This window comes from Gossypium raimondii, chromosome 3 (assembly GCF_025698545.1).
Source record: "Gossypium raimondii isolate GPD5lz chromosome 3, ASM2569854v1, whole genome shotgun sequence".
In the NCBI taxonomy this organism is placed as follows: Eukaryota; Viridiplantae; Streptophyta; class Magnoliopsida; order Malvales; family Malvaceae; genus Gossypium; species Gossypium raimondii.
In genome coordinates, this window is record NC_068567.1 from 25248063 (window position 1) to 25270782 (window position 22720).

At 34.4% G+C, this 22720-nt stretch overlaps 2 protein-coding genes across 5 annotated transcripts; both read left to right on the forward strand.

Annotated features, from left to right (window-relative positions):
• The first annotated feature begins 3442 nt into the window (after positions 1-3442).
• LOC105793933 (histone acetyltransferase TAP1) lies at positions 3443-5739 on the forward strand. 2 transcript variants are annotated; one of them, XM_012622844.2, is made up of 8 exons: positions 3443-3610; positions 3677-3765; positions 3921-3981; positions 4463-4646; positions 4770-4869; positions 4988-5088; positions 5195-5288; positions 5374-5739. In XM_012622844.2, exons 1-8 carry the CDS (start codon positions 3576-3578, stop codon positions 5451-5453), a joined length of 744 nt encoding a protein of 247 aa, XP_012478298.1. In that variant the 5' UTR covers positions 3443-3575; the 3' UTR covers positions 5454-5739. The 2 variants fall into 2 exon arrangements, with proteins under 2 accessions (XP_012478298.1, XP_012478299.1); XM_012622845.2 differs by having other exon boundaries at positions 4991-5088.
• Positions 5740-11677: 5938 nt separating this feature from the next.
• LOC105793934 (probable LRR receptor-like serine/threonine-protein kinase At1g06840) lies at positions 11678-20026 on the forward strand. 3 transcript variants are annotated; one of them, XM_012622846.2, is made up of 21 exons: positions 11678-11835; positions 12033-12150; positions 12441-12591; positions 12739-12810; positions 12891-12962; positions 13192-13335; positions 13640-13711; positions 13841-13912; positions 14136-14210; positions 14515-14583; positions 14731-14799; positions 15023-15094; positions 15219-15305; positions 15451-15519; positions 16444-16961; positions 17408-17566; positions 17669-17952; positions 18153-18204; positions 18674-18924; positions 19194-19328; positions 19473-20026. In XM_012622846.2, the coding sequence occupies exons 2-21, from the start codon at positions 12051-12053 to the stop codon at positions 19812-19814; spliced, it is 2865 nt and encodes a 954-aa protein (XP_012478300.1). In that variant the 5' UTR covers positions 11678-11835; positions 12033-12050; the 3' UTR covers positions 19815-20026. The 3 variants fall into 3 exon arrangements, 2 of the variants coding, with proteins under 2 accessions (XP_012478300.1, XP_012478301.1); XM_012622847.2 differs by lacking the exon at positions 11678-11835 and having other exon boundaries at positions 11842-12150; positions 16444-16898; XR_001133644.2 differs by lacking the exons at positions 11678-11835; positions 19473-20026 and having other exon boundaries at positions 11842-12150; positions 18674-19013.
• Positions 20027-22720: the final 2694 nt, after the last annotated feature.

A 22720-nucleotide genomic window follows, 5' to 3' on the forward strand; every position in this document is an offset into this window, starting at 1 on the left:
TTTGTCACAAATTCTTGTTCTCGTGCATTTCAAATCCTCAATTTCTCCGAGCAGTTAGTAGGTGGGGTTTTTTTTTTTCCTTTAGCTTTTGATTTCTGAAGTCTGTAGGAATTTTTCCTTTAGAATGGTACTAGGGTGTAGTTCAGGAATTGAAATTCTGTGAACGTGTTGTGTAGGAGAAGGTTGTGAAGCTGTGGATTTTGCTCCAACGGCCTAAATCGTATCAGTGGTTGTTTTTCGTCGGTGGTAAGTTTGTGTGCGTTATTCAGATTATTGTTGTGGAGTTAGTAACTATTGGCTAAATGGCGTTTGGGTTACTGTTTTTAGGTTCTGGTGGTCTCGGAATTGTTCTCGCATCAAAACGAATCAGGTGTGTAACGAAAATGCGAGTAAACGAGGTTCAGCGAATGCCAAAAAAGTGGTCTGTCAACGCCACACAAGCGTGTGCCCAGCCGTGTGGTCGACCATGTGCGACACACGACCGTGTGACGGGTGAGTGTGTGGTCGTGTAGGTCACACAGCCTAGGCCGATTTGGGCGTATGAGCCTACACGAGCATACCAAACAGGCATGTGGGTTGTAGGCCAGGCCGTGTGTGCCACACGGGCAGGGCCAATTTCGGCGTGTGTGGGCCCAAAATTCTAAAATTTTCCCTAGGGTCGCTTACATCATTCCAATCAACTGTGGGCCTTCCATAGGGTCGGTAAGGGCAAACCAAACCCTAATGCATGAAATTTGTTATTCTAATTGACTATATTGAGTATTGAGAAAATCGATATGTATAATTAGACTATTTTGTATAAATATGTATGATATCTGTATAGGAGCATGAGAGACATGTTAACTCTGTTATATCTATTTATCTATTATCTATATCTGTATATGGGGTGGGATTTGTATATGTGGAGGAAGTATTCTATGAGGTGACATTTCACCGATATACTGGTAGCTTGGTTGCAAACTATTGTGATAAGTGTCGTATAGACACTATGTGGTGTGTAGGGATAGGTGGGTGTTTTATACCCCACGTAGTGTGTTGGGATGGTTGGAGTTGATGTTTAGAGGATGGGGTAGTAATTTGCATATCTGTATGACTCTGTTATTATCTTATTCTGCTAAGGACTTATGTCAGTATCTGATCTGCTACATGAGAAATCAGAGTTTTGTGTATGTATGTCTCTGTTAAGTTACACACTGAGTTTTGAAAACTCACATCTGTTTGTCTGTTCTGTTCAGGTAATCCTCAGGTTTAGGGGGGTCGATGCGACGGAGGCTCAAAGGTGTCCACCTGATTGTAAACTTAGATTATTTAAAAGTTTACTTAAATTCTAGTTTATTTTAAGAGTTTTGTAATTTTGGGACTCTCTAAACTGTTTGTTTTAAATTTTGGTTTTGGATGTGTTTTTGAATTTTATACTGCAATGTTTGACAAAACCACGATTTTACGCAATCAATTTTTTTTTTAAATACGAACTTGGTTTTCAAAATATAATGGCTTTTAAGACTTCCATTGTAAATTATGTTTTACTGAATGAACAAACTAACAACGGTTTCAATAATAAATACATTAATAAATATGTTTTATAAAATATGGAATCCTTTTAGCAATGAAATATACAAGGTTTTTAACATGATAGGATTAGATTCAAAAGTCTTAGTAACATTTTCCAGAGTTGGCCATAACGTCTAGGCCGAGTTTGGAGTGTTACAACCATAGTGATATACAGAGGCACCGGAGTGCAAGCAGAAGCATCGAAGTGCAAACAGAGCACCAAAGTGCAAACCCATACAAGCGCACAACTAACCTTATTGACATACCAACTGTATCCTATTCTTTACTACATTCACCCGAACATCACTTTATATAGATATCAATATTTCTTTTCAATTCAATTCAAATCTCACCCTTTTGTAAATAATTCAGAACATGATAAACATGCATACATTCACATAACAAGATTTTATCAATTAAATACACTTATACATATCATACAAACTTACCAAACGAAATCAGCAACTACGAAATGTTGAAGACTGATATACTAATTTGTCTTTTTTATGATTATTTACGGTTTGGTCCAAATTTTGATCTATACAATTATTCAATTCAATTTATCAATTTCAAACATCTTATGGCAATTTACTAAATGCATGTATCAATTCAAATTCAATTTTGAATGCTCCTTAAATTTTACATTTTATTCAATTTAGTCCATAAAATCGAAATTGTCATAACTTTCAAATTTGAGCTTTGATTTTGAAACTGATTTCAATTTCATCCTTCAACAGCCCTCCAATATCAAAATTTAAAGAAATTTTATACCAAATCCAAAATTATTTCATTTTAGTCCCTAAGTTAAAAACTAACAATTTTCACTTTACAAATTAGTCCTTTTACATATCTAAGCTTAAAATCTAACTATTTAACACTAAAACTTCAAGCATTCATCAATGACAACATTTTGAAACCTAACAGTTTTGCAAAATAATACCTGGACTAGTTAAATCAAGCTCCCAAAATATCAAAAACATAAAATTTACGAAAAACATATTCAAATACACTTACTATGCAATAGCCGAACCTTTCTTGAAGCTTAAAAATGGTTTCTCAAGTTTTCTTTTTGTGCTAAAGAATGGGGGAGAATAAATAAAACAAAGATGATAATTGTTTTATGTTTTAACATATTTTAAACATAATTTAACATTATTTTAACTTATTTTCTCTAATTAAAAGCACTAACCATTCCTCACCATTTAAAATGGTCTAATTGCCACATAAATTCTTGATCTTTTACCTATTAAGCCTTTTATCCAAAAAAACTATAACGATTAATTTTTTTTTACTAATTTTACGATTTAATTCTTATACCTTAATTAACTATCCGCTCAATAAAATTACTGGACTGAAAATCCATATAACACTATAATACGAACTCGATCATCAGAAAATGGGATTCAGAAATCACAGTTTCTGATACCACTGAAAAACGAACTATTACGTATATATTTTTCTTTCCATTTGTCAGACTCAAAACAAGGTTTGGGTGGATGCGCCTCGACACTAGACCATCTTCTATTTTTCTTGACTTCTTCAAATATATACATATATATATATATATATATATAACTTAATTATTTTACTTCATTACTCAAGTCTCAAACTTTTTGTTTGTAATGTAGTGTTTGTTATGATGATTTTAAATTAGAATTGTTGTATTATTTGTTGTTTCTGCTTCTTCTTTTCTAATTAAAAGCAAAAAAATTTGCAATAATATTTATTTTTGTTTTAAACTTATTTAAACAAAATAAAAACATATAAAAATTTCGAGTAATTCAATGGAATTAAATTAATTCAGTAGATTAAAATTTATAAAAGAATTTCTCCTCCATTAACAATTAAAATTTTTATAATTTTAATTAATTCGAGTCATGTTTGAAGACTCGTAATATGTGGTGTCTGTGTCTCTAAGTATGAGAATGTCGACTCGACCAACCAGACCGGAAAGGAAAACCAGAAAGTAAACTAAACCGTCCTATAGCTAGCTATCCATAACCAAAACACACAAACCAAAAGATATGCTTACTCACAACGTGGCTGCGCCGTCTTCTCTGTAAGAACTCTCTTTAATAAGTTGTCAATTGAAAAAAATTTTATGGGGTTTCAATTTCTTTTGCAGATGCCCAATTCTTTCCAATGACTGGCATTTCCATGTATCTGATCAGCTTATATCTCCTCACAATCTAAACCCAAATCTATTTTGGAGAGGTATTTACTTCTGCCCCATGTCTGTTTTCCTTTTGCCTTTCTCTTTTGGTTCCCAGGTTTTTGAAGCTTTTTGTTTCATTTAGATTCATATTTCGGAAAGTTATTCTTTTTCTATTGTTGTTCTTGTGGGTTACACTTGTGTTTTATTTTTGCAGCAAGCAGAAAGATTAAGGGATGCCGACTCAAGTCTAGCTTTTGGGAGTCCATCAGATCTGGGTACTCTCATTTATTTGTTGTTTTGAACCCTGGACTTTAGCATGCTGAGATTGGTAATCTTAGATTGTTGTGCTTCTCTCTGTTTCTCTCAACTTTCTGTTAAATGTTACGTATTTAGGTTGTAGTCTTATTTAAAATTGCTTCCAGGCAGCCATTGAGGCCTCGGGCCTTGGGGCACCCTAGATTTTGATCCCAAATCTAATCTTTTGTTTAATTTTTCCTCAATTTACCAGCTGACATGATTTTAAGCCGTAGTACCAGGAGAACCAACACCATTTGCTTCATTTCTCAGGAGGAAATCACCTTGAAATATCGCACTATCCTAAGTGTATAGGGTTCAGTATGAAGATTACACTTATAAGTGGCGGACTGTTCTGTGATTGGACAATTGTATGATTGTAGTAAAAAGAGTTGTAGGTGAAATGCTCCTTCATTTCTCTAGTCTCATTGGAGAAAGCTTCTGCTTTGCTTCTTGTCCCAGGATTTTGAAGAACAACACAACACAAATCGTTGAACCACCCTCTACACTTGAAGAAGAGGAAGAACCCTTACCTGATGAATTTGTGCTTGTTGAAAAGTCTCAACTAGATGGTGAAGTTGAACAAATAATATTCTCTTCTGGAGGAGATGTGGATGTCTACGAGCTTCAAGCCCTATGTGATAAGGTAAGGATCTTTTGCTGCATGTTTCCAGATAACGTCCGATGGCCCATGTTTGTTGCTTTTGAGTTATGCTGTACGCAGCACACGCATTATAGAATTTGGATTTATTAACTTGCTTTTTAATAGGTTGGCTGGCCGAGGAGACCATTGTCAAAACTAGCAGCGGCTTTAAAAAATAGTTACATGGTTGCAGCATTGCATTCCGTTAAGAAATTGCCTGGTTCAGGTATGCGGTTAATGTAGAAATGACTGGTTTTGTTTTTGTCAGAAATGAATTTGACCATATTTCTATTCCTAAAGTTATTGATAAACATCTTAGTGTACTTGGGGAAGTTATTTGACAGAAGGGAATGAGCAAAAGAGGCTAATTGGAATGGCTCGTGCTACATCTGACCATGCATTCAATGCTACAATCTGGGATGTTCTTGTTGATCCTAGCTATCAGGTACTTGGGAGTAGGCAAAGAAAGGAGGGAAAAGAGCTGTGTGAAGTTACATAATTATTTCATGCAATCATCAATGTTGTTTTCTTATGTTATGCATGCAATGCAGGGCCAAGGCCTTGGTAAGGCCATGGTTGAAAAGATGATAAGGACCCTTCTACAGAGAGATATTGGTAATATAACACTTTTTGCGGACAGTCAAGGTATGACGCCCTTTAAAAGTAATTTGGATGCCATGAAATTGAACTCCAATAAAGTAGTTGACTTGATTAAAGTAATTGGTTGCAGTTGTGGAGTTCTATCGGAACTTGGGTTTTGAACCCGATCCTGAGGGCATTAAGGGTATGTTTTGGTATCCAAGGTATTGATTGCCGTTTCAATTACGAGAAGAACCACTTGTTACTTCAACTCCAAGAAGTGGTTTGATCATGTTGGTTCGGCTCTCAGAGCTCAAATGGGGGGCTTGGATTGGGACATTAATCATACATTTGACATTACAAATCATGTTGGGAAGGGGTATTTTATATAGTATCTTATCACTCACAATTAGACCACTCAATGCATGTGGGGTGGTTTTTGTTTTAAATGCTGAAAATGCGTAAGTATATATTCTTCTTTACTGGTTTGAATGTATGATACTTATAACTCACGGCATATATTCTTCTTGGTCACTAATTATTACCGATATAACCTTTGAGATATAATCTAGTTAAATTGAGTCAAAGTTGTAAGAAATTGAAGGTTTGATATGAGTTAGGATTTAAGTTGTAGTTTGAATGTTGTGTTTATTTCAGAAAAAAACATACATTAAATTGTTCTAATCGGTTAGTTTATCAAGTAAAATTTGAGTTCAATTTTTTTCTTGATTTTAAGTTCAGTTATTTGTGTTTAAATTGAAAACCTTTATACTAAATAAAAGTAATATATATTAAATATAGAAAAGCTCCATTAAATTTGTAAATTACTTATAAGTATCATGAAGGCCCTTGTATTAAGAATTAGATTTCATTTTAGTCCCTCACTCAAAAAATGGGTAAATTGGTCTCTATATGCTAGATTAAAGAGTAAATTGATGTTTTTGTTAAAAATTTTATCTATTTTTACTGTTAAAAATTGATTCTTGTACATCAATATGAGATACATGTGGCACGCTAAGCGTCATTGTTTGATTATTCATCGGTCATATTAGTTTTTAATAGTAAAAAAGAATGAAATTTTTTAATAGAAATGTTCAATTTGCTCTTTGGTTTAACATACATGGACTAATTTACTCTGTTTTAGTAGATGGGGCAAAATATAATATAACTTTTAATACAATGACCTTGATGGTGCTAAGTCAAATTTTTTGTTTTTTTTTTAATCAAACTCAAATAAAAGTTCAAATATCTCGTCTACACATTAAATAATCAAGATTTCACACTTTGAAATAGTTGCTCATGGGTTGGGTTGAGGTTCAATTTTAGACAAATTTCATGCCCAGATTATTTTTTAGCCGGCCTAACTTGTCCAAAAAGTTAATTTTACTGTTAAAAAATTAATAAAACATTTTAATTGGTATTTTATATATTTAAATATTAAAAATATTTTTTATTATTTAAAATTTAAATTAAGTCTGGTCGGCCCAAGGGTACAAAAACTTTTGTCCAAATTCGATTCAAGTCGGGTCGGACGGGGTACCCAGTGCTTGGAAAGGTCTACTTTGAAGATAATTTTTATTTTAATTGAAAATATACTTTTTGGAAAAATTATGTAAATATGTTGCAAAAAAATCAATTGAGAAACTATGTCTTTTTTTTTTTTGAAAATTTATAGATCTACGTTGTTTTTGAATATAGAAAAGAAAGCGTACTCTATAGGATGTGTTTTCTATTCAATGGTAACATTTTCTAACAGGCAAAAATTCTAACGGCTATAGCGTCCCAACGATTATGGGACTCCAACAGCTAGATTTTTCCCTCCAACTCTCATTATTTTCAACTCAACTCTTAACGCTCAACTCTCAATTTTCACAATTTGATTCTCAATTTCTTGTTCTCGATTTGTTATTCTCAATTGTCAATTCTCGATTTTTTATTCTAAATTATTCGTTTGGATGACAAGCACATCTTTGGCATTCAATTACAAATGGTAATAAAATATTATTAAATTATTTAATATTAATTAGTTAATTATTATGATGTTAAGAAAAATTATTTAATGATTTAATTTTAAATAGTTAATTATTATGATGTTAAGAAAAATTATTTAATGATTTAATTTTAAATAGTTAATTATTATGTTGTTTAGATTAGTAATTTTTTATGTTTATATACTCAGCCCGAAGATCGAATTTTGGAGACATGCATAAACAACTTAAACGAAGGTGCACCAGAGGTCATTCATGGACACTTGCGATATGCAGGCTTTTTATACGCGGCTCATATTCTCGGGAGGACTAAATTGGATCCCCCACTCATCAGTGCTTTAGTCAAGAGATGGAGACTGGAGGCCCACACGTTCCATCTTTCATGTGATCAGTGTACAATTACACTCGAGGACATCAGTTTACAACTCGGTCTACCGGTCGACGGGGATGTCATTACAAGGCTAGTTGTTAGTGCCGATTGGAGTGCAACATGCGACCAACTATTAGGGAAGGTGTCGAATAGGTTTAGGGGTAGCCAGATCGAGATAAGATGGTTGGAGGACAACTTCCAAACTATCGAGACTTCAACGAGCGAGTTGAAAAGGAACAATTCACGCACTCATTCATCTTGAGGTTGATTGAGGGTCTGCTAATGCCAGATAAATCTCACAATTTGGTTCATTTAAGGTTTCTACTACTACAAGCCGACTTGAAAGAAGCAGGACAACTTAATTGGGGATCGGTGGTGCTGGCAATATTGTATCGAGAAATGTATCAAGCGACGATACCGAAAAAAGCTAAAATAGGCAGTTGCATGCTCCTTTTTCAATCGTGGGCATGGTATCGACTACCATTTTTACGCCCTCGAGTGCAAGTCCCTTATGTATTCCCACTCGTAACATGGTAAAATTTATTTGATAATATTTTTACCATATTGGAATTTTCATTGTTGTGATTTTGAAATAACATATTTTTTAAATAGGTGGAACAACCCCGCGAGACACAGCAATATACCGACCGAGCTCAAAGACATTCGATTAGCTTTAGATCAACAAATAGAAGAGGAGGTTAGCTTATGAATTTCAAAGTTATCGATTTTTTATTCCAGCATTTGAAATTAAATATTAGGCACATGTTAAAATTTATAAATTCGTACTACAGTTCGTATGGATGCCATACGCGAATACAAGGATTCAAGAATGCATCTCAAACGAATTTTTAGCCAACTGCAACATCTAGCACGTGAAAGTGTCATTAATCGTTTTTGCAATGGTCGAGATGCACAAATCCGACCAGGTGATGCGGCAAATCTGGTGTACACAACATATTCCGCCGCAACCTCAAGAGCTCGATGACCTGCGCAAGATCGACATACGGGGGAGACTTGAAGAAGATTGGACAACATTCCACAAGAAGTATATCGAATTTTGGCACAAGTACGATTAATTGCCAACGCGTGAATTGTTTCTCACGCTGGAGTTAGCGACATCTTTGGATTACATGGATTGGTTCAGGCAACATGAGAAGCCGTATCTACTGTCGGTTTCAAAAAGGAGTAGGCAACATCGCTGTAGGAGGACAAGACGAGGGCCCATCAATACTAGGTCAGGAGGAAATGTCGCGGAAGGATCGACATCTACTCCACATGCACACAAAGACTCGATTGTCGTGCAACCTCTCGGCCAGTATGGTTCATTTATTCCTAGCACTGTTTGATTGCGAGCTGTATGTTGTACCGCTTGACTATGGCCACAAAAGCATCTTTGAAGTCAAACTCCATCCCAACCTCTAAATGGTTGAAATGTAGAGACGAAGTCGCATACCCTGGTCTTCTATAAGGGAAGTCTGAGAATTCTAAAACCATCGCCAACAATAATATCGACCGTATGCATGTGAGGTGGAGGTTTATACACTGTGAAACCCGGGTCATCCCATTAAGCGATGTCCACCATCTTTCAGTTCAGTAGGAATGGGATCCGATTCTGAAATCACTACAATTTTCACACCATCCGGTATGGCCTCCTCTACCGTGTCATTATCTGTCACGCAATAATTTTCTACCTCTTCGTTATCAACCCTGTCTACAAATCCAAGGCGGGATGTGCCCTCGCCGGTTGAGGTTGTCAGGAGTAGACCATCCATTCTTATAAAGTTGATGTCAACCTCAAAATCACTTTTGTTTGGCCCACCCAGTAGCTTAATGACGTACCTGCGTGAATGTTACTAGTGTTGAACATCAGTGTATCAAAGTTAAAATCAAACGCACTAACAGAATCTAGGGCGGATGTGTCGTAGGCCCGGTGACCAAATAAACCTGACTGTCCCCTAAAATTGGCATCGAGGAGCAAAACCGATAAATGCCTCTCCATTGATGATGATTACTACTAGTCTTGGTATGAGCTTTGCAGCAATGATGTGAATCCACCGCACAGCCGTGTGGTAAGACTTTCAATTTCTTGATCTGGAGTAGAATTTGGTGGACACAGTGCTATCAAGTTTAGGCCACATTCGTCCTCTTCGACGAAGTCAACATATAACTCTAGTACAAAATTCTTACTAGAACAATGGGATTTGGTCACCTATTCTAAATCGTTGTCCCTCCTGATCTCAAAGATGACATATCTAATGGGGTCATATAACAAGAGTTATCTACATTTGAGGCTCGAAATTCTTCTCCGAATCCCCACTTTGTGCCTAATTTTTGTCCGAAGCTCTTTCAATGTTAGGCCACAGTTGAATGCCAAATCTTTGGATTGCACTGATACAAAAACGAGGCCAATTTCGATCTCACGAATTTGACCATTGTAATGGATAACAACTCTAACTCGTCTACTCATCTTCGACAAAATAGTTTAACCCACATGTTTAAAATCGAGGAAATAGTAAAAAAATATAGTTATCATCATCCAAAACCATAAACCGACACGTAACTTAACGAATTACCTTTGCTTCGACAACAACGTAGGAATGAAATTCAAGCTTGCACGACAATGTTGATTGCTAATGCCAAGTATCCTTCAACAACCTGCTTCAAATTTTGGTATGGAAAACTAAATGTTTGTATTACACTCTTTCTATAAAGCTCTTACATAGACGAACATGAAATTTGTGGGGTGGAAATGCTCCCCCGTAGGTGCGTTTTTCAAGAATCATGAATTTCATCCCGGGTTGATGAAACCCCCAGAGAGAAAACACCCTCTGCAGGAGGCATTTTCCATTGGCATGTCAGACTTGTAGTGAAAATGCATCATGCTATAAGCGTTTTCTAGTTAGACATGTAGAGAGAAAACGCCCCCTGCTGGAAGTGTTTTCATTACAATTTTCAATCAAAAACGCCTGTTGCCGGAGGTGTTTTGTCTCTAGGGGTTTCAACCCCCAACCATGCTTGATTGCTAGTGCATTTAAGACCCTCCAACCCGATATTTTCGGGATAAATTTAATACATTACAATTCAAGATTCTCGGGATTAAAAAATTGTCCTTTTTACCTTGCCCATTCCTTATATAAATGCACTAATGCTAAATCTACTCACCCACATCTTTAAATTATTTTTTCTTACTTTTGAGTATTGAAATTTTCGGGTTTAAAGATTTATTTCTTTCGCTTTAAGTGAGACATCATCTTAGTTTTAAGTTATGTTTGGGTTCATGGTGATGTTGTGGAGTCGAGTGACCTACAAATTTCACCTGCCATATGAGCATGGAGCCATCACTCAAGAATCCAAGATCGCAATGCAACTCGAGATCCAAGTTGACGGTGATTATATCATCTCGGGTTCAAGTGTAACTAAGGCTTCAAGTTTACAAAGTTTATGCTGCCAAGGGATAGAGCATAACTTTGGCCCTAGTTGATGGTGGTTATGCTGACACGACAATGATTTTTTCCATCATCAAAGGAGGATGCTATATACCTCCGGAATAGAAGTGCGAGGGAGGAAAACGCAATGGCACTTTAGTAAAATCAAGTAATTTTGTGGACATGGACAAAAAAAATTACTTGTTTATATTAAAACGCCACTGCATTTTTCTTCATCGTAGCTCTATTTTGGTGGTTTATAGCAAGCTCCCCTGATCATGAGAAACTCATTGCCATGCCCGCATAACCACTGTCAAATGGGGCCCCATTTATGCTCCATCCATTGATAGTACAACCTTTGTAAAATTGAAGCGATAGTTACATTTCAACTAGAGACCATATAGTTGCCGTCAACTAGGACCTTGAGTTGCAATGCGATCCAACTTTTCGGGTGATGTCTCCATGCTCACATGCCAAATGAAATTCGTAAGTCACTCAGTTTTACGACACCATTGTAAATTCAAATATACCTTTAAACGGTAATAATGTCTATCTCAACCATGAGAAAAGATAAATATACAAACTTCTAAGTTCAAACTCTAAGAAAAAAAAAAGAAAAAAAAATTAGCAAGTGAAAAAGCATTTTCTTTTCAGTTTCCAAAGACGGCATAAGTCATACTTTCTCAATTGATTTTTTTATTGTATCCATTATGCGCACATGAATAAAATTGTAGGCACTCGAAATCAAAGCGTTGGTTTTCAAAGGTTGACAAATTCCCACCAAACTCTACTTGTGATTGTTGATCGGAGGGGCATTAGCATAGCAGCAGGTAAGAGAAAAAAGCGAAGTTGTTGACTTTATTTTATTCCCACCAAACTCTACTTGTAAATGTTCGTCGGAAGCCGTTGATGACTGATTTGATTTCTGAAAATATGGATGAGCTGATTCAGTCAACAGCCATTCCTTTTTGTCACTTTCCTCTTTCCCTCTTCTCATCAATAATTTGATTGAAATTTGTTTTTGAAGTTGTGTGTCAACTTGGAGATGATTTGGAGAGGATACATATTGGCCCTCAGCTTCTGCTGTTGTTGTCTCCTGCTCCTTGTTGCACCTGCACCTGCTCCCATTACCCATCCTTCCGAAGGTTTGAATTCCATATATCATTCTCGTTTCCACTTCTAATTAACACTACTAATCTGAACCTAAATCTTTACCATTTGCTGGATGAAGTATCTAACAATGATAGAAATGACTGGATTAGTAATATGAACTTTATTTCTTATTTAGAATTCAGGATATTGTTATTGGATAAGGGTGATGCATACTGCTTCTGCATCTACGCATGTTTTGGCGTGAAAATTTCGCTTTTTTGAAGCCCTATTTATCAATTTCCTTTATGGGTTGAAGTCAGAACATTTTTATATATAATTGCAGTTAGCGCATTACTAGCAGTGAAGAAGCAATTGGTTGATCCAAAGAACAATGTCAGAAATTGGGACAAAGGGGATCCTTGCACATCCAACTGGACTGGAATTCTATGTTTTCATAATCTTGGGAAGGATGGATATTTGCATGTTCAGGAACTGTACGTTTTCTCTTACCACTCTTTGCATTCTCTACATCGACTTGTGATAGGGTTGCTGCTCCACTTTTCAATCGTTTTTCATTTTGTTGATTCTGGAAAATTTTGCTGCTTGTCCTTAATGCTGTCTGCTATATATAATTATTGCAGTCAGCTACTAAATATGAATCTCTCTGGAACTTTAGCGCCTGAACTTGGCCAACTTTCTCACCTCAAAATACTGTGAGTTTGTTATATCTTAAATGTTTTTGATACATAATTTCCAGTAGAGCTAACTCCTTTTCTCTTTTTGTTTGTGGAAGAGATTTCATGTGGAATGAATTGACTGGTAGTATACCGAAGGAGATAGGACATATCTCTACCTTAAGACTCCTGTAAGTTGGATTTTTCTTATTCCTTCTTCTTCTTCAATAAAGAAATATGAGGTAATAATAAGTTTCTCAGCCTAAGATCAATTTTATATGGTGCAAAGATCCATTTAAAGTTGTTAAAATATATAAATGAAAGGCTCTTTGAGTTTGAAGATGAAGTGGTTGTCCAAAAATAAAGAGAAAAACATGATATTTGTTAGTTTTGACTTTCTATATGGCATTCTTTATGCAGACTCTTGAACGGAAACAAATTATATGGTTCTTTGCCAGATGAACTTGGCTACCTCTCAAATCTGAGTAGACTTCAACTAGATCAGAACAACATTTCTGGTCAAATACCGAAAACCTTTGCCAACATGAGCAGTGTGAGACACCTGTAAGTGAACCTGCAAGCTAAATGCCATTTCTACTTTACATGGACATAAACATTTAAATGTGTTTCAGCTTGTTAATATTCACCATATGGATGAATAAAGTTGTACAAAGGTGAGAGAAATTCAAAGAAAAGAATTCTATACATTCTTAGTTAATTATCTCTAAGCTATATTATATATAGGCATAACTAGCTTAGCTGTTTAACTCATTTATAACTAACTAAACTAACTTGTATATTTCTACACAGCTTAAGTAGGAGACAAACAATTTTCTACTTGTTTTACATGCTGGTTTGTAATGTGCAGCCACCTCAACAACAACTCCCTTGCAGGCCAAATTCCTCCAGAGTTATCTCAGATATTCACTTTGCTTCACTTGTAAGTTCATATAACATAGGCTCTCATTCATATGCATTTTTCTTTTCTTTTGCATTGTTATCCATATTTATTTATTTGTTTTTGTAATCTGGTGAGTTATTGGTGATATAAAATTTTGATTGTTTTCAGGCTTTTGGATAATAATAACTTATCTGGATATCTTCCTCCAGAATTCTCGAACTTGCCAAACTTGCGCATTCTGTATTTTTCTTCCCTACAATCATCTTCCTCATTATGTGCTTTAGTTATTGACATTATCTTCCAGGTTTAATTTGTTTCTTTATTGATGTTATACCTTTTTTGTACCAAGCTAAGTGTTTGTCACCAAAATCTTAAGTGGCAAACTTTGATAAGGCATACATATTTCATTTTCTTATGTATGTGTTAGTTGTACTGGCATTAACTGTTTTCTTCATTTCTGCAGTCAGCTCGATAACAATGACTTCAGTGGATCTGTTATTCCAGCTTCTTACAGGAACTTTTCTAGATTAGTGAAATTGTGAGTGTTAGTAAACCTTTTACTTAATCCTAGTGAGGTATAAACGTTTAAGCTTTTAAAGGTAGTGATTGTTATGTCACTAATTAACTAAAAGGGTCATAAAGACCATGGACTTGCCATTGAGATAGAAATACATCAATCCCAGTGTTGAATATAATGTATACCTAATTAACTCTTCAATGTTTAATTCTGTCTAGATTTTGTATTTGATACCATGGAATAAACTGTACAAGCAATATGTTTTGGCACCAATCTGCTGAAGACTACTGATGCTTTTTTTTTTATCTTTCTTCGTGTCTTTCAGAAGTCTCAGAAATTGCAGTTTGCAGGGAGCTGTTCCTGATCTTAGCAGGATCCCAAGCCTTAGCTATCTGTATGTCTGGGTTACTCTTTAAATTATTGTTTGTATTTAATATTTACCTTCATGGGCATGGCTGCTCTTTATGCAATAAAGCAAATTTTCATCTCATTGCAGCCACCAGACTTAACTCCTGTTCTTGTATCTGCATTCATGTGGCAGGGATCTCAGCCGGAACCATCTTGCTGGACCCATACCTGAAAATAAGCTTTCAGAGAATATGACAACCATGTAAGTGAAGTGCTAATTTAAACTTATCAAGCGTTCTGTTTCAATAAATAAATAAACTCCTATAAAATTTTACCTGTTCTGATCTGGATAATCTAATTGCCTCATGGTTAAACTGAATGATAAATTGATCTGTTGAAATTTGTACTATTACCTTCTGTTGATAATTCAATAAAAATGCAGTGAAGACCAATTCCCAGTAAGAGATGACTTCTTCGTATTGCAGTGATCTTTCAGATAACCAGCTAAAAGGATCTATCCCTGGAAGTTTCTCAGACCTTCATTCACTTCAGAAACTGTGAGAATCTATATCTAATATTTCCTGTTGTTGAATGATGCTTAAAATATCTATTACGATGCTCTTGGATTTCATGGATGAATATATTTGCTTAGTCTAGAATCTGAATGATGGTTTATTGCAGATCACTCAAGAATAATTTTCTGACAGGTCCTGTTCCTACCAACATTTGGCAGAACATGTCCTTCAGTACTAGCGCTAGACTTAAGCTGTAAGATCTGAAAGTAGTGAACTCACTTTTTATAAACCATTATATGTCTTTGAAAAGCTTTGTTTTCCTACACATTTAAGCACTGCTCTTATGAAATAGAATGCATTGGTAATAGTTTCCCTTTGTCTGCACCTCCAAAATGCAGAGATCTTAGAAACAATTCATTCTCAAGCATTCAAGGACATCTAAATCCTCCAGTGAATGTTACCTTGGGGTAAACTTCTTATTTTTTTGTTTCATGCATTAGCCTTGGTCAACAACTCGATTCAGAAAATTAACACTTAATGGTTATCATGCCCTTGGTTCAAGGAAGGATAGAGGGAGGGGGCAATGACCTCTTTTCCTTTCCAAAATTATTTATTAGACCATAAACATTTCTTCAATTTTCTTATTAACATTTTTGAACTCTTTGATTAATCTTTGAGTGCATTCCAGTTATTTTACCACCTACATGCATAAATCTTCTGTGCAAATTCTGAATCATATTGTTGTGTATTCTACTAATCAATTTACACGCTATATACATATACATATACATATACATAACGTCACCTAAACTATGAACAATAAATGAATCAAAATCCCGAAGAATATGCCTAAGAATCTGTCATTACAGTGCTTTCACTTTGTCAACAATTAGCTATCACTGAATCATAGTCAACATCTACCGAGACACGAAGTTACCTCCAAGAAACAACAATATCCGAGTGGTACGTCTCAAATGAGGAACCACCAAATCTGCATTGGAATTAACCTCAACTAGATGATTACGATGTCAATAAAGTAGGCCATGTTTTGGAGCACCTCTGAGTTATCTTTAAGATAGTAAAATAGCATCCTTAATACATTCTTCAAGATTCCAAAAGTTAAACTAACACACGCACTGCAAAAGAACTTTCTTGACTCCATGTCAAATACAACCTACACAAAAAATGGCTCATAGTTGAAAATGACAGGATCTGTCACTGCTTTTCCCACTTGCTTGTCTAAAAGATTTCAAATCTTTTCTTATTTCTTGTTCTTACCTTTTGTTTGTAATGAACTTATTGGCACATTAATAGAGGATCCTTGTTCATGCTTTTTTTTTAAAAAAAAAGTTATTATCAAAATCCTTATTATTTTAGCAGTTTTTCTTTAGGCTTGAAGGCAATCCTGTCTGCAAAAATGCGAACTTATTGAATGTAAACCTGTTCTGTGGATCTGAGCCTCGAGAGGATAAGATGCTTACAAACTTAAATTACTCAACAGCGAATTGCCCAATTCAAGCATGCCCCACAGACAATTTCTATGAATATGTCCCAGCGTCTCCTCTGCCGTGTTTCTGTGCCGCACCTCTCAGAATTGGATATCGTCTGAAGAGCCCTAGTTTTTCTTATTTTCCTCCATACATCCAGCCTTTGGAGGTGTATTTGACTAGTTCATTGAAATTAAGCCGATATCAACTGTCAATTGACACATATTCTTGGGAGAAAGGACCACGTCTAAGGATGTACTTGAAGCTTTTTCCTAGCCTCAATGTTAACCACTCCAGTACTTTTAATGTGAGCGAAGTTCAGAGAATCAGACACATATATACATCATGGACTTTTCCTGGTAGTGCCTTGTTTGGACCCTATGAGTTGCTCAATTTCACTCTACTCGGACCTTATGCAGATAGTATGTACTTCATCTTGCAGTTCTTCTGGCACTAATGGGATAATGTTTTCTTATTTATGTTGACATGGTTGAAGTGGTACTTTGGAAGCTATTTTTTAGTAACCTGAAATAAACAAGTTCCGCCAAATTTATTCATTCTTATTCTTGAAACTTTTACGGCAGAACTTTCTAGTTATATAGAAGTTAAATTATCATAAAGATTGTTAGAACATCCTTATGTATAAAACAAGGCAGTCAATCTGGGCAAAATCCAGTTTCCTTGAGAGAAGCAACGCTGTGAGAATGCAACTAGGAAACTGGTGGATGCATATCGTTTTATTCCAAGAATAACTAAGTACGCTAGTTGATGGTTTAAATATCTGCATTATATTTCTTTAACAGGCTTGTCTTTTATTCTTAATTTATTATTATTAATAATGCCTTGTTTGATTTGTTATTTGCTTCAGTGAAGTTTGAGAATGAAAATCAAGGTATTAGTAAGGGTATTTTGGTAGCCGTTGCGGTCGGGGGTGTTGCCTGTGCAGTTGCAATGTCTGTTATAATAACAATTCTAATAACAAGAAGATACGCAGGAAACCACCATGCAATGTCAAGAAAACGTTTGTGTAAGCTCCTTAATATGCTCTTTGAATTATCTTCCCAATAATATAGTCTCCAACTATCACCACAAAAGGAGTCTAGTCCAAATATCTTATTATGCTTTGCAGCTACAAAGGTTTCTATGAGACTTGGTGGGGTGAAATACTTTACATTTAAAGAAATGGCACTTGCTACTGACAACTTTAACAGCTCAAGTCAAGTTGGTCAAGGAGGGTATGGAAGAGTGTATAAAGGCACTTTACCAGACAAAACAGTTGTTGCCATAAAACGTGCAGAAGAAGGATCTTTGCAGGGGCAAAAAGAATTTTTTACAGAGATAAAGCTTTTGTCAAGGCTGCATCACCGAAATCTAGTTTCCTTGGTTGGATATTGTGATGAAGAAGGGGAACAGGTATATTTTTTGTGGTTCTGATAACTATATGCCTGTATTAAGTCAATTACATGAGTGGGTTGGGCTGTGCATGTGGCATTTCTTTGTGTCCTTAGGGTGTGGATTTTAAGTCTCCAAGCAGTGTATTAGTTAGTTTTTAGGTACATAAGGTGCGAGTTAGATATAAAATTCATATCCTTGTGTTGTTGGTCCATTTGCAGATGTTGGTATATGAGTTCCTGCCCAATGGTACCTTGAGGGACTGGCTTTCTGGTACGTAATTTTCAGTAGTCCTTGCTTTTCAAGTTTTATCATGTGCATGCTTATCACTTCTTTCATTTTCTTCATAGTTCTGGGAAAAAAAAAGGAGAGAAGAAAATACTGTTGAAATTTTGGTGTTAGTGTATAAAAGATTGCACTTAGGACTTTGGTCATTATTGGCTTGGAGCAGATTTTTGAAATGTTTGCTTATTTGAACCAAATTGTTTGCATCTGCTATTTTTACTCTGTTATTGGTAATTGTAACAAATCTTATCATCAGCTTTTAAATCCTAAAGTGTTTGGATGGGCTATAAGTTCAGCACTAGTAGTGTAGTGTCACCATTTTTGATGCCATTAATTGGCTACTTAGCTTGTAAACAGTTGGAATATATATTATGGCGCTATATATGTTATGATGATACTTGATATGCTTTCAAAATGTCTTCTTAGCTCATAAATTAATGTAAAACATGATATGCAGCTAAATCTAAAAGAAGCCTAAATTTTGGAATGAGATTACGTATTGCACTGGGTTCGGCCAAGGGAATTCTTTACCTCCATACTGAAGCACATCCTCCGGTATTCCACCGGGATATCAAAGCTAGCAACATTCTTCTTGACTCCAAACTTAATGCAAAAGTTGCTGATTTTGGTCTCTCACGTTTAGCTCCAGCCCTGGAAGACGAGGGAGCTGTGCCAGATCATGTGTCCACAGTTGTGCGGGGAACACCAGTAAGCTTGCTATGACTAAAAGGCATTCCATTATGTTTTATCTACTTAAGACTCGTAGTATGAAACGCGAAATTTGTCAGATTAATCAGGTATGAGAAAATTATTGAATATATGGTGTGATAAACTCAGAAGTGGAATTTATATTTTTCTTCTTGGAGAGGTTTCACCATTTCAGTTGCACACCTCAAATGGATAGGATCTGCTTCTTTTAGACATAAACTCGTAGATGTTAGTGACCACAGTGCTATTGATTGCTCTCTGGTGTGCAGGGCTACCTTGATCCAGAATACTTTTTGACCCATAAATTGACTGACAGAAGTGATGTTTATAGCCTTGGAGTTGTTTTCCTGGAGATGTTGACGGGTATGCGACCAATATCACATGGCAGAAACATTGTCCGTGAGGTACTCTCTTACACAGCGCGCTCTCTCTCTGTATCCCTAGCAAAATCCTGTCTGAAAGCTCCAAGATTTTACAAATTTGGTGAATGTAAATGTTGATGTGGATGTTACAGCTACTTATTAAGTTAATCTGAAATCTGTGTTAAGGTGAATACTGCTCATCAGTCCGGCTTGATGATGTCAATAATAGATGGTAGAATGGGGTGTTATCCCTCTGAATGTATCGAGAGATTCGCAGGGCTAGCTTTGAGTTGTTGCCACAACAAGCCAGAGAAGCGTCCATCAATGTTGGATGTGGTAAAGCAGCTAGAGTACATACTGACAATGATGCCAGAAACTGAATCGGTTTCATCAGATTTGGTTTCCTCGTATCCAAATTCAGGCAAGTTGCTATCATCAGCATCATCTTCCGCCTCCTATGTTTCAACATTGAATGTTTCAGGGAGTGATCTTATCAGTGGCGTTATTCCTTCTATCAAACCTCGCTGAGCTGACAGACTAAATCCATATGTGCATCATCTAGTATTCTCTCCAATATGTTTTCCTTCATTCTTGCCTACTGTTTGTTTGTTTTTGGTAGGAGGGAGCGGGTGAGAAAATGAGATTAGAGGACCATAATGAAAATTGTGGTGTGATTTATTGACATGTAATGTAAAGTAAATATTATACAAGACTTTCATCTCTAAAAACAATTTCCGTAACCATTTGAAATCCTCTCATCGTTTCTTCTTTCTCAAATAATTTAGAGGCAAAATGGTATAAAAAGGCGTTCAACAACAATAATAAATCAATTATATTCCTATCGTTTTTATACCCAATTCACTATATGGTTTCTTAATTGAAGTAAACACCATAAATTATATGGTGATGTAGTCTTTTCACGTTCCTTGATTTTATTTTTATTTTTGTTCAACAGCGTCATATGCTTTAATTTGTTTTGTTTCCTCAAATTATTATAATTTTATAAATTTTACGTTAACTTTAAAAGATAAAATAAAATAAATTGCATTCTCAATTTCAAATTGGTACGATATGCTTCTTTTAATGAAAATTCTGATTTCTATAACTCATTTTGGGGCCTTTCTTCCTCAAATCTTCATCTCCTGATTTAAATAAAAATGTTTTACACCAAAATTGTAACTTTCTTTAATATACTTATTTTTGAAAAAAATAGTTGCAAAATATTTAGGAAAATGTAATATATCTTGTAAAAAGCCTTTAAACTTAAAAAAAGAAAAGAAAGTAATTGAGTCCTTATTCTTCTTTTTTGCACTCATTTGGATACTTAAACTTTCAATACATTAAAAAGATTCTTAAACTTTAAAAAAAAAAATTAAGCCCATACTTTTGCTTGCACTTAATTGGGTACTTGAACTTTCAAAACGCATTAAAAAGATCTTCAAAATTTTTCAAAAAAGCAATTAAACACCTGATTTTTTTGTTCTCAATTAGGTAATTGTAAAATGCATCAAAAAGGTTTTTTTACGGTTAAAGTTAACTGCCTCTAATTTTTTTCAGTTAAAGCCACCTCGTGTCACAGCCACAGAGTGACACATGGTAAAAAATTATAAAAAATAAAAATCAATAAAATTATTAAATTTATTAAATTTTATTGAAAAATATAAAAATTAGAATTTTTTTATAGAAATCGTAAATTTTTTATAAAATATTATAAAATTTTATAAAAATCATAAAAAACTATAAAGTGCATCAAAAGAACATTTAACCATTAACTTTAACCGTTAACCGTTAAAGTTAAACATTTCAATTTTTTTAGTTAAAGCTATCATGTGTTACAACACAATGTGACATGTGGTGAAAATGATAAAGAAATAAAAATAAATAAAAGTTATAGAAAAATTATAAAATACTTCTTTTAGTACGATAATTTTATATTTTTTATGAATTTTATATTTCTTTATATTTTTATAATATTCTTACGACTTTTTAAAATTTTATAATTTTTTTCTATATTTCTATATATTTTATAAATTTTCTTTTACGATTATTATATAATTTTACAATCTTTTATAAATTTATGATTTTTATAATTTTTTCTAATTTTTAATAAATTTTAAATACTTTTCATGTTTTTATTAAAATTTAATCATTTTTATACTTTTTATCATTTTTGCCACATGTCACATTGTGGTTGTGACATGTGGTGACTTTAACTGAAAATAAATTATATAGATAGTTCAAGTACCCAATTGAGTGCAAAAAAAAAAGTAAGACTTAATTGCTTTTTTGAAAAAGTTTAAGGACCTTTTTGATGAATTTTGAAAGTTCAAATTCCTAATTGAGTGAAAAGAAAAAAAGAAAGTAGAAGCTTAATTGCTTTTTTTGAAAAAAATTTGAGGGTCTTTTTGATGCATTGTGAAAGTTCAAGTATCCAAGTGAGTGAAAAAAAATACTTAATTTTATTTTTATTTTTTTGAAAAAATTTAAGAGCTTCTTACACCATTAAGTCTATTTTTTTACGAAACATGAAATCGGACTGACATTCAAATGTGGTATCTCAAACGGGGTATCTCAATGTGAAATAAAGAGCATTTTGATACCTAAACAAACATCTTTTTGGAAAATATCGTATAAGAGTAATTTAATTTTTAGAAAAATTTGTTTTTGTTGAATGAAATATATGACCATTTTACCAAGAAAGGCCCATTTCCTACTTTATTTATGGAAATGAGCCACTTTATTTATTATTTATCGGAATGGGCCAAAAATACTAAAACGCGTCCACGTAGGAGCATTTTAAGGGGAATTCCAGCAAAACACATCCATAAGGGAGCGCTTTTGCCATGTCAGCAAAAAACGCGTTGACATAGACGCGCTTTGCTAACATGGCAAAAGCGCTCCCTCAGGGACACGTTTTAGCCCATGTTTTTCTAGGGTAAAGGCTATTTGCATTTTAGTGCCTATGATTTATGTGTTTAGGGTTTTAGTGGTTTAGAGTTAGGGTTTTATTAAAATAATTTAAGAATTTATTTGTTTAGGGTTTAGTGATTTTAAAAATTAAATTAGGTTTTAGGGGTTTTAAGTAAATTAATTAAATAGGGTTTAGGATTTTTAAGAAATTAATTAAATTAGTGTTTAGGATTTTTTAAAAATAATTTTGTGTTTAGCTTTTAGGGTTTTTGTAAAAGGGTTTAGGCTTGAGTCTTGAAAAATTATATTGACAAGGACTTTGTTTTTTTTTCTATAGTAGTTTCTGAAAAATTAATTTTGAGCAGATGGTTTTGAAAAAATAGTGACAAAAACGCTTCAAGCAGGATGCACCGTCAGCAAAAGTACTAAAAAAGTTCCTACGTGGACGCTCTTTTTCTATAGTAGTTTTTGAAAAAATAATTTTGAGAAAATTTTTCTGAAAAAATAATGTTAAAAACGCATCA

Coding starts and splice junctions, on each gene's coding strand:
- LOC105793934 (XM_012622846.2), top strand. CDS start 12,051: ATGATTTGGAGAGGATACATATTGGCCCTCAGCTTCTGCTGTTGTTGT. Junction 13,712..13,840: donor ATATTCACTTTGCTTCACTT/GTAAGTTCATAT, acceptor GATTGTTTTCAG/GCTTTTGGATAATAATAACT. Junction 19,329..19,472: donor GCAGAAACATTGTCCGTGAG/GTACTCTCTTAC, acceptor ATCTGTGTTAAG/GTGAATACTGCTCATCAGTC.
- LOC105793933 (XM_012622844.2), top strand. CDS start 3,576: ATGCTTACTCACAACGTGGCTGCGCCGTCTTCTCT. Junction 3,982..4,462: donor TGGGAGTCCATCAGATCTGG/GTACTCTCATTT, acceptor TTCTTGTCCCAG/GATTTTGAAGAACAACACAA. Junction 4,647..4,769: donor TTCAAGCCCTATGTGATAAG/GTAAGGATCTTT, acceptor GCTTTTTAATAG/GTTGGCTGGCCGAGGAGACC.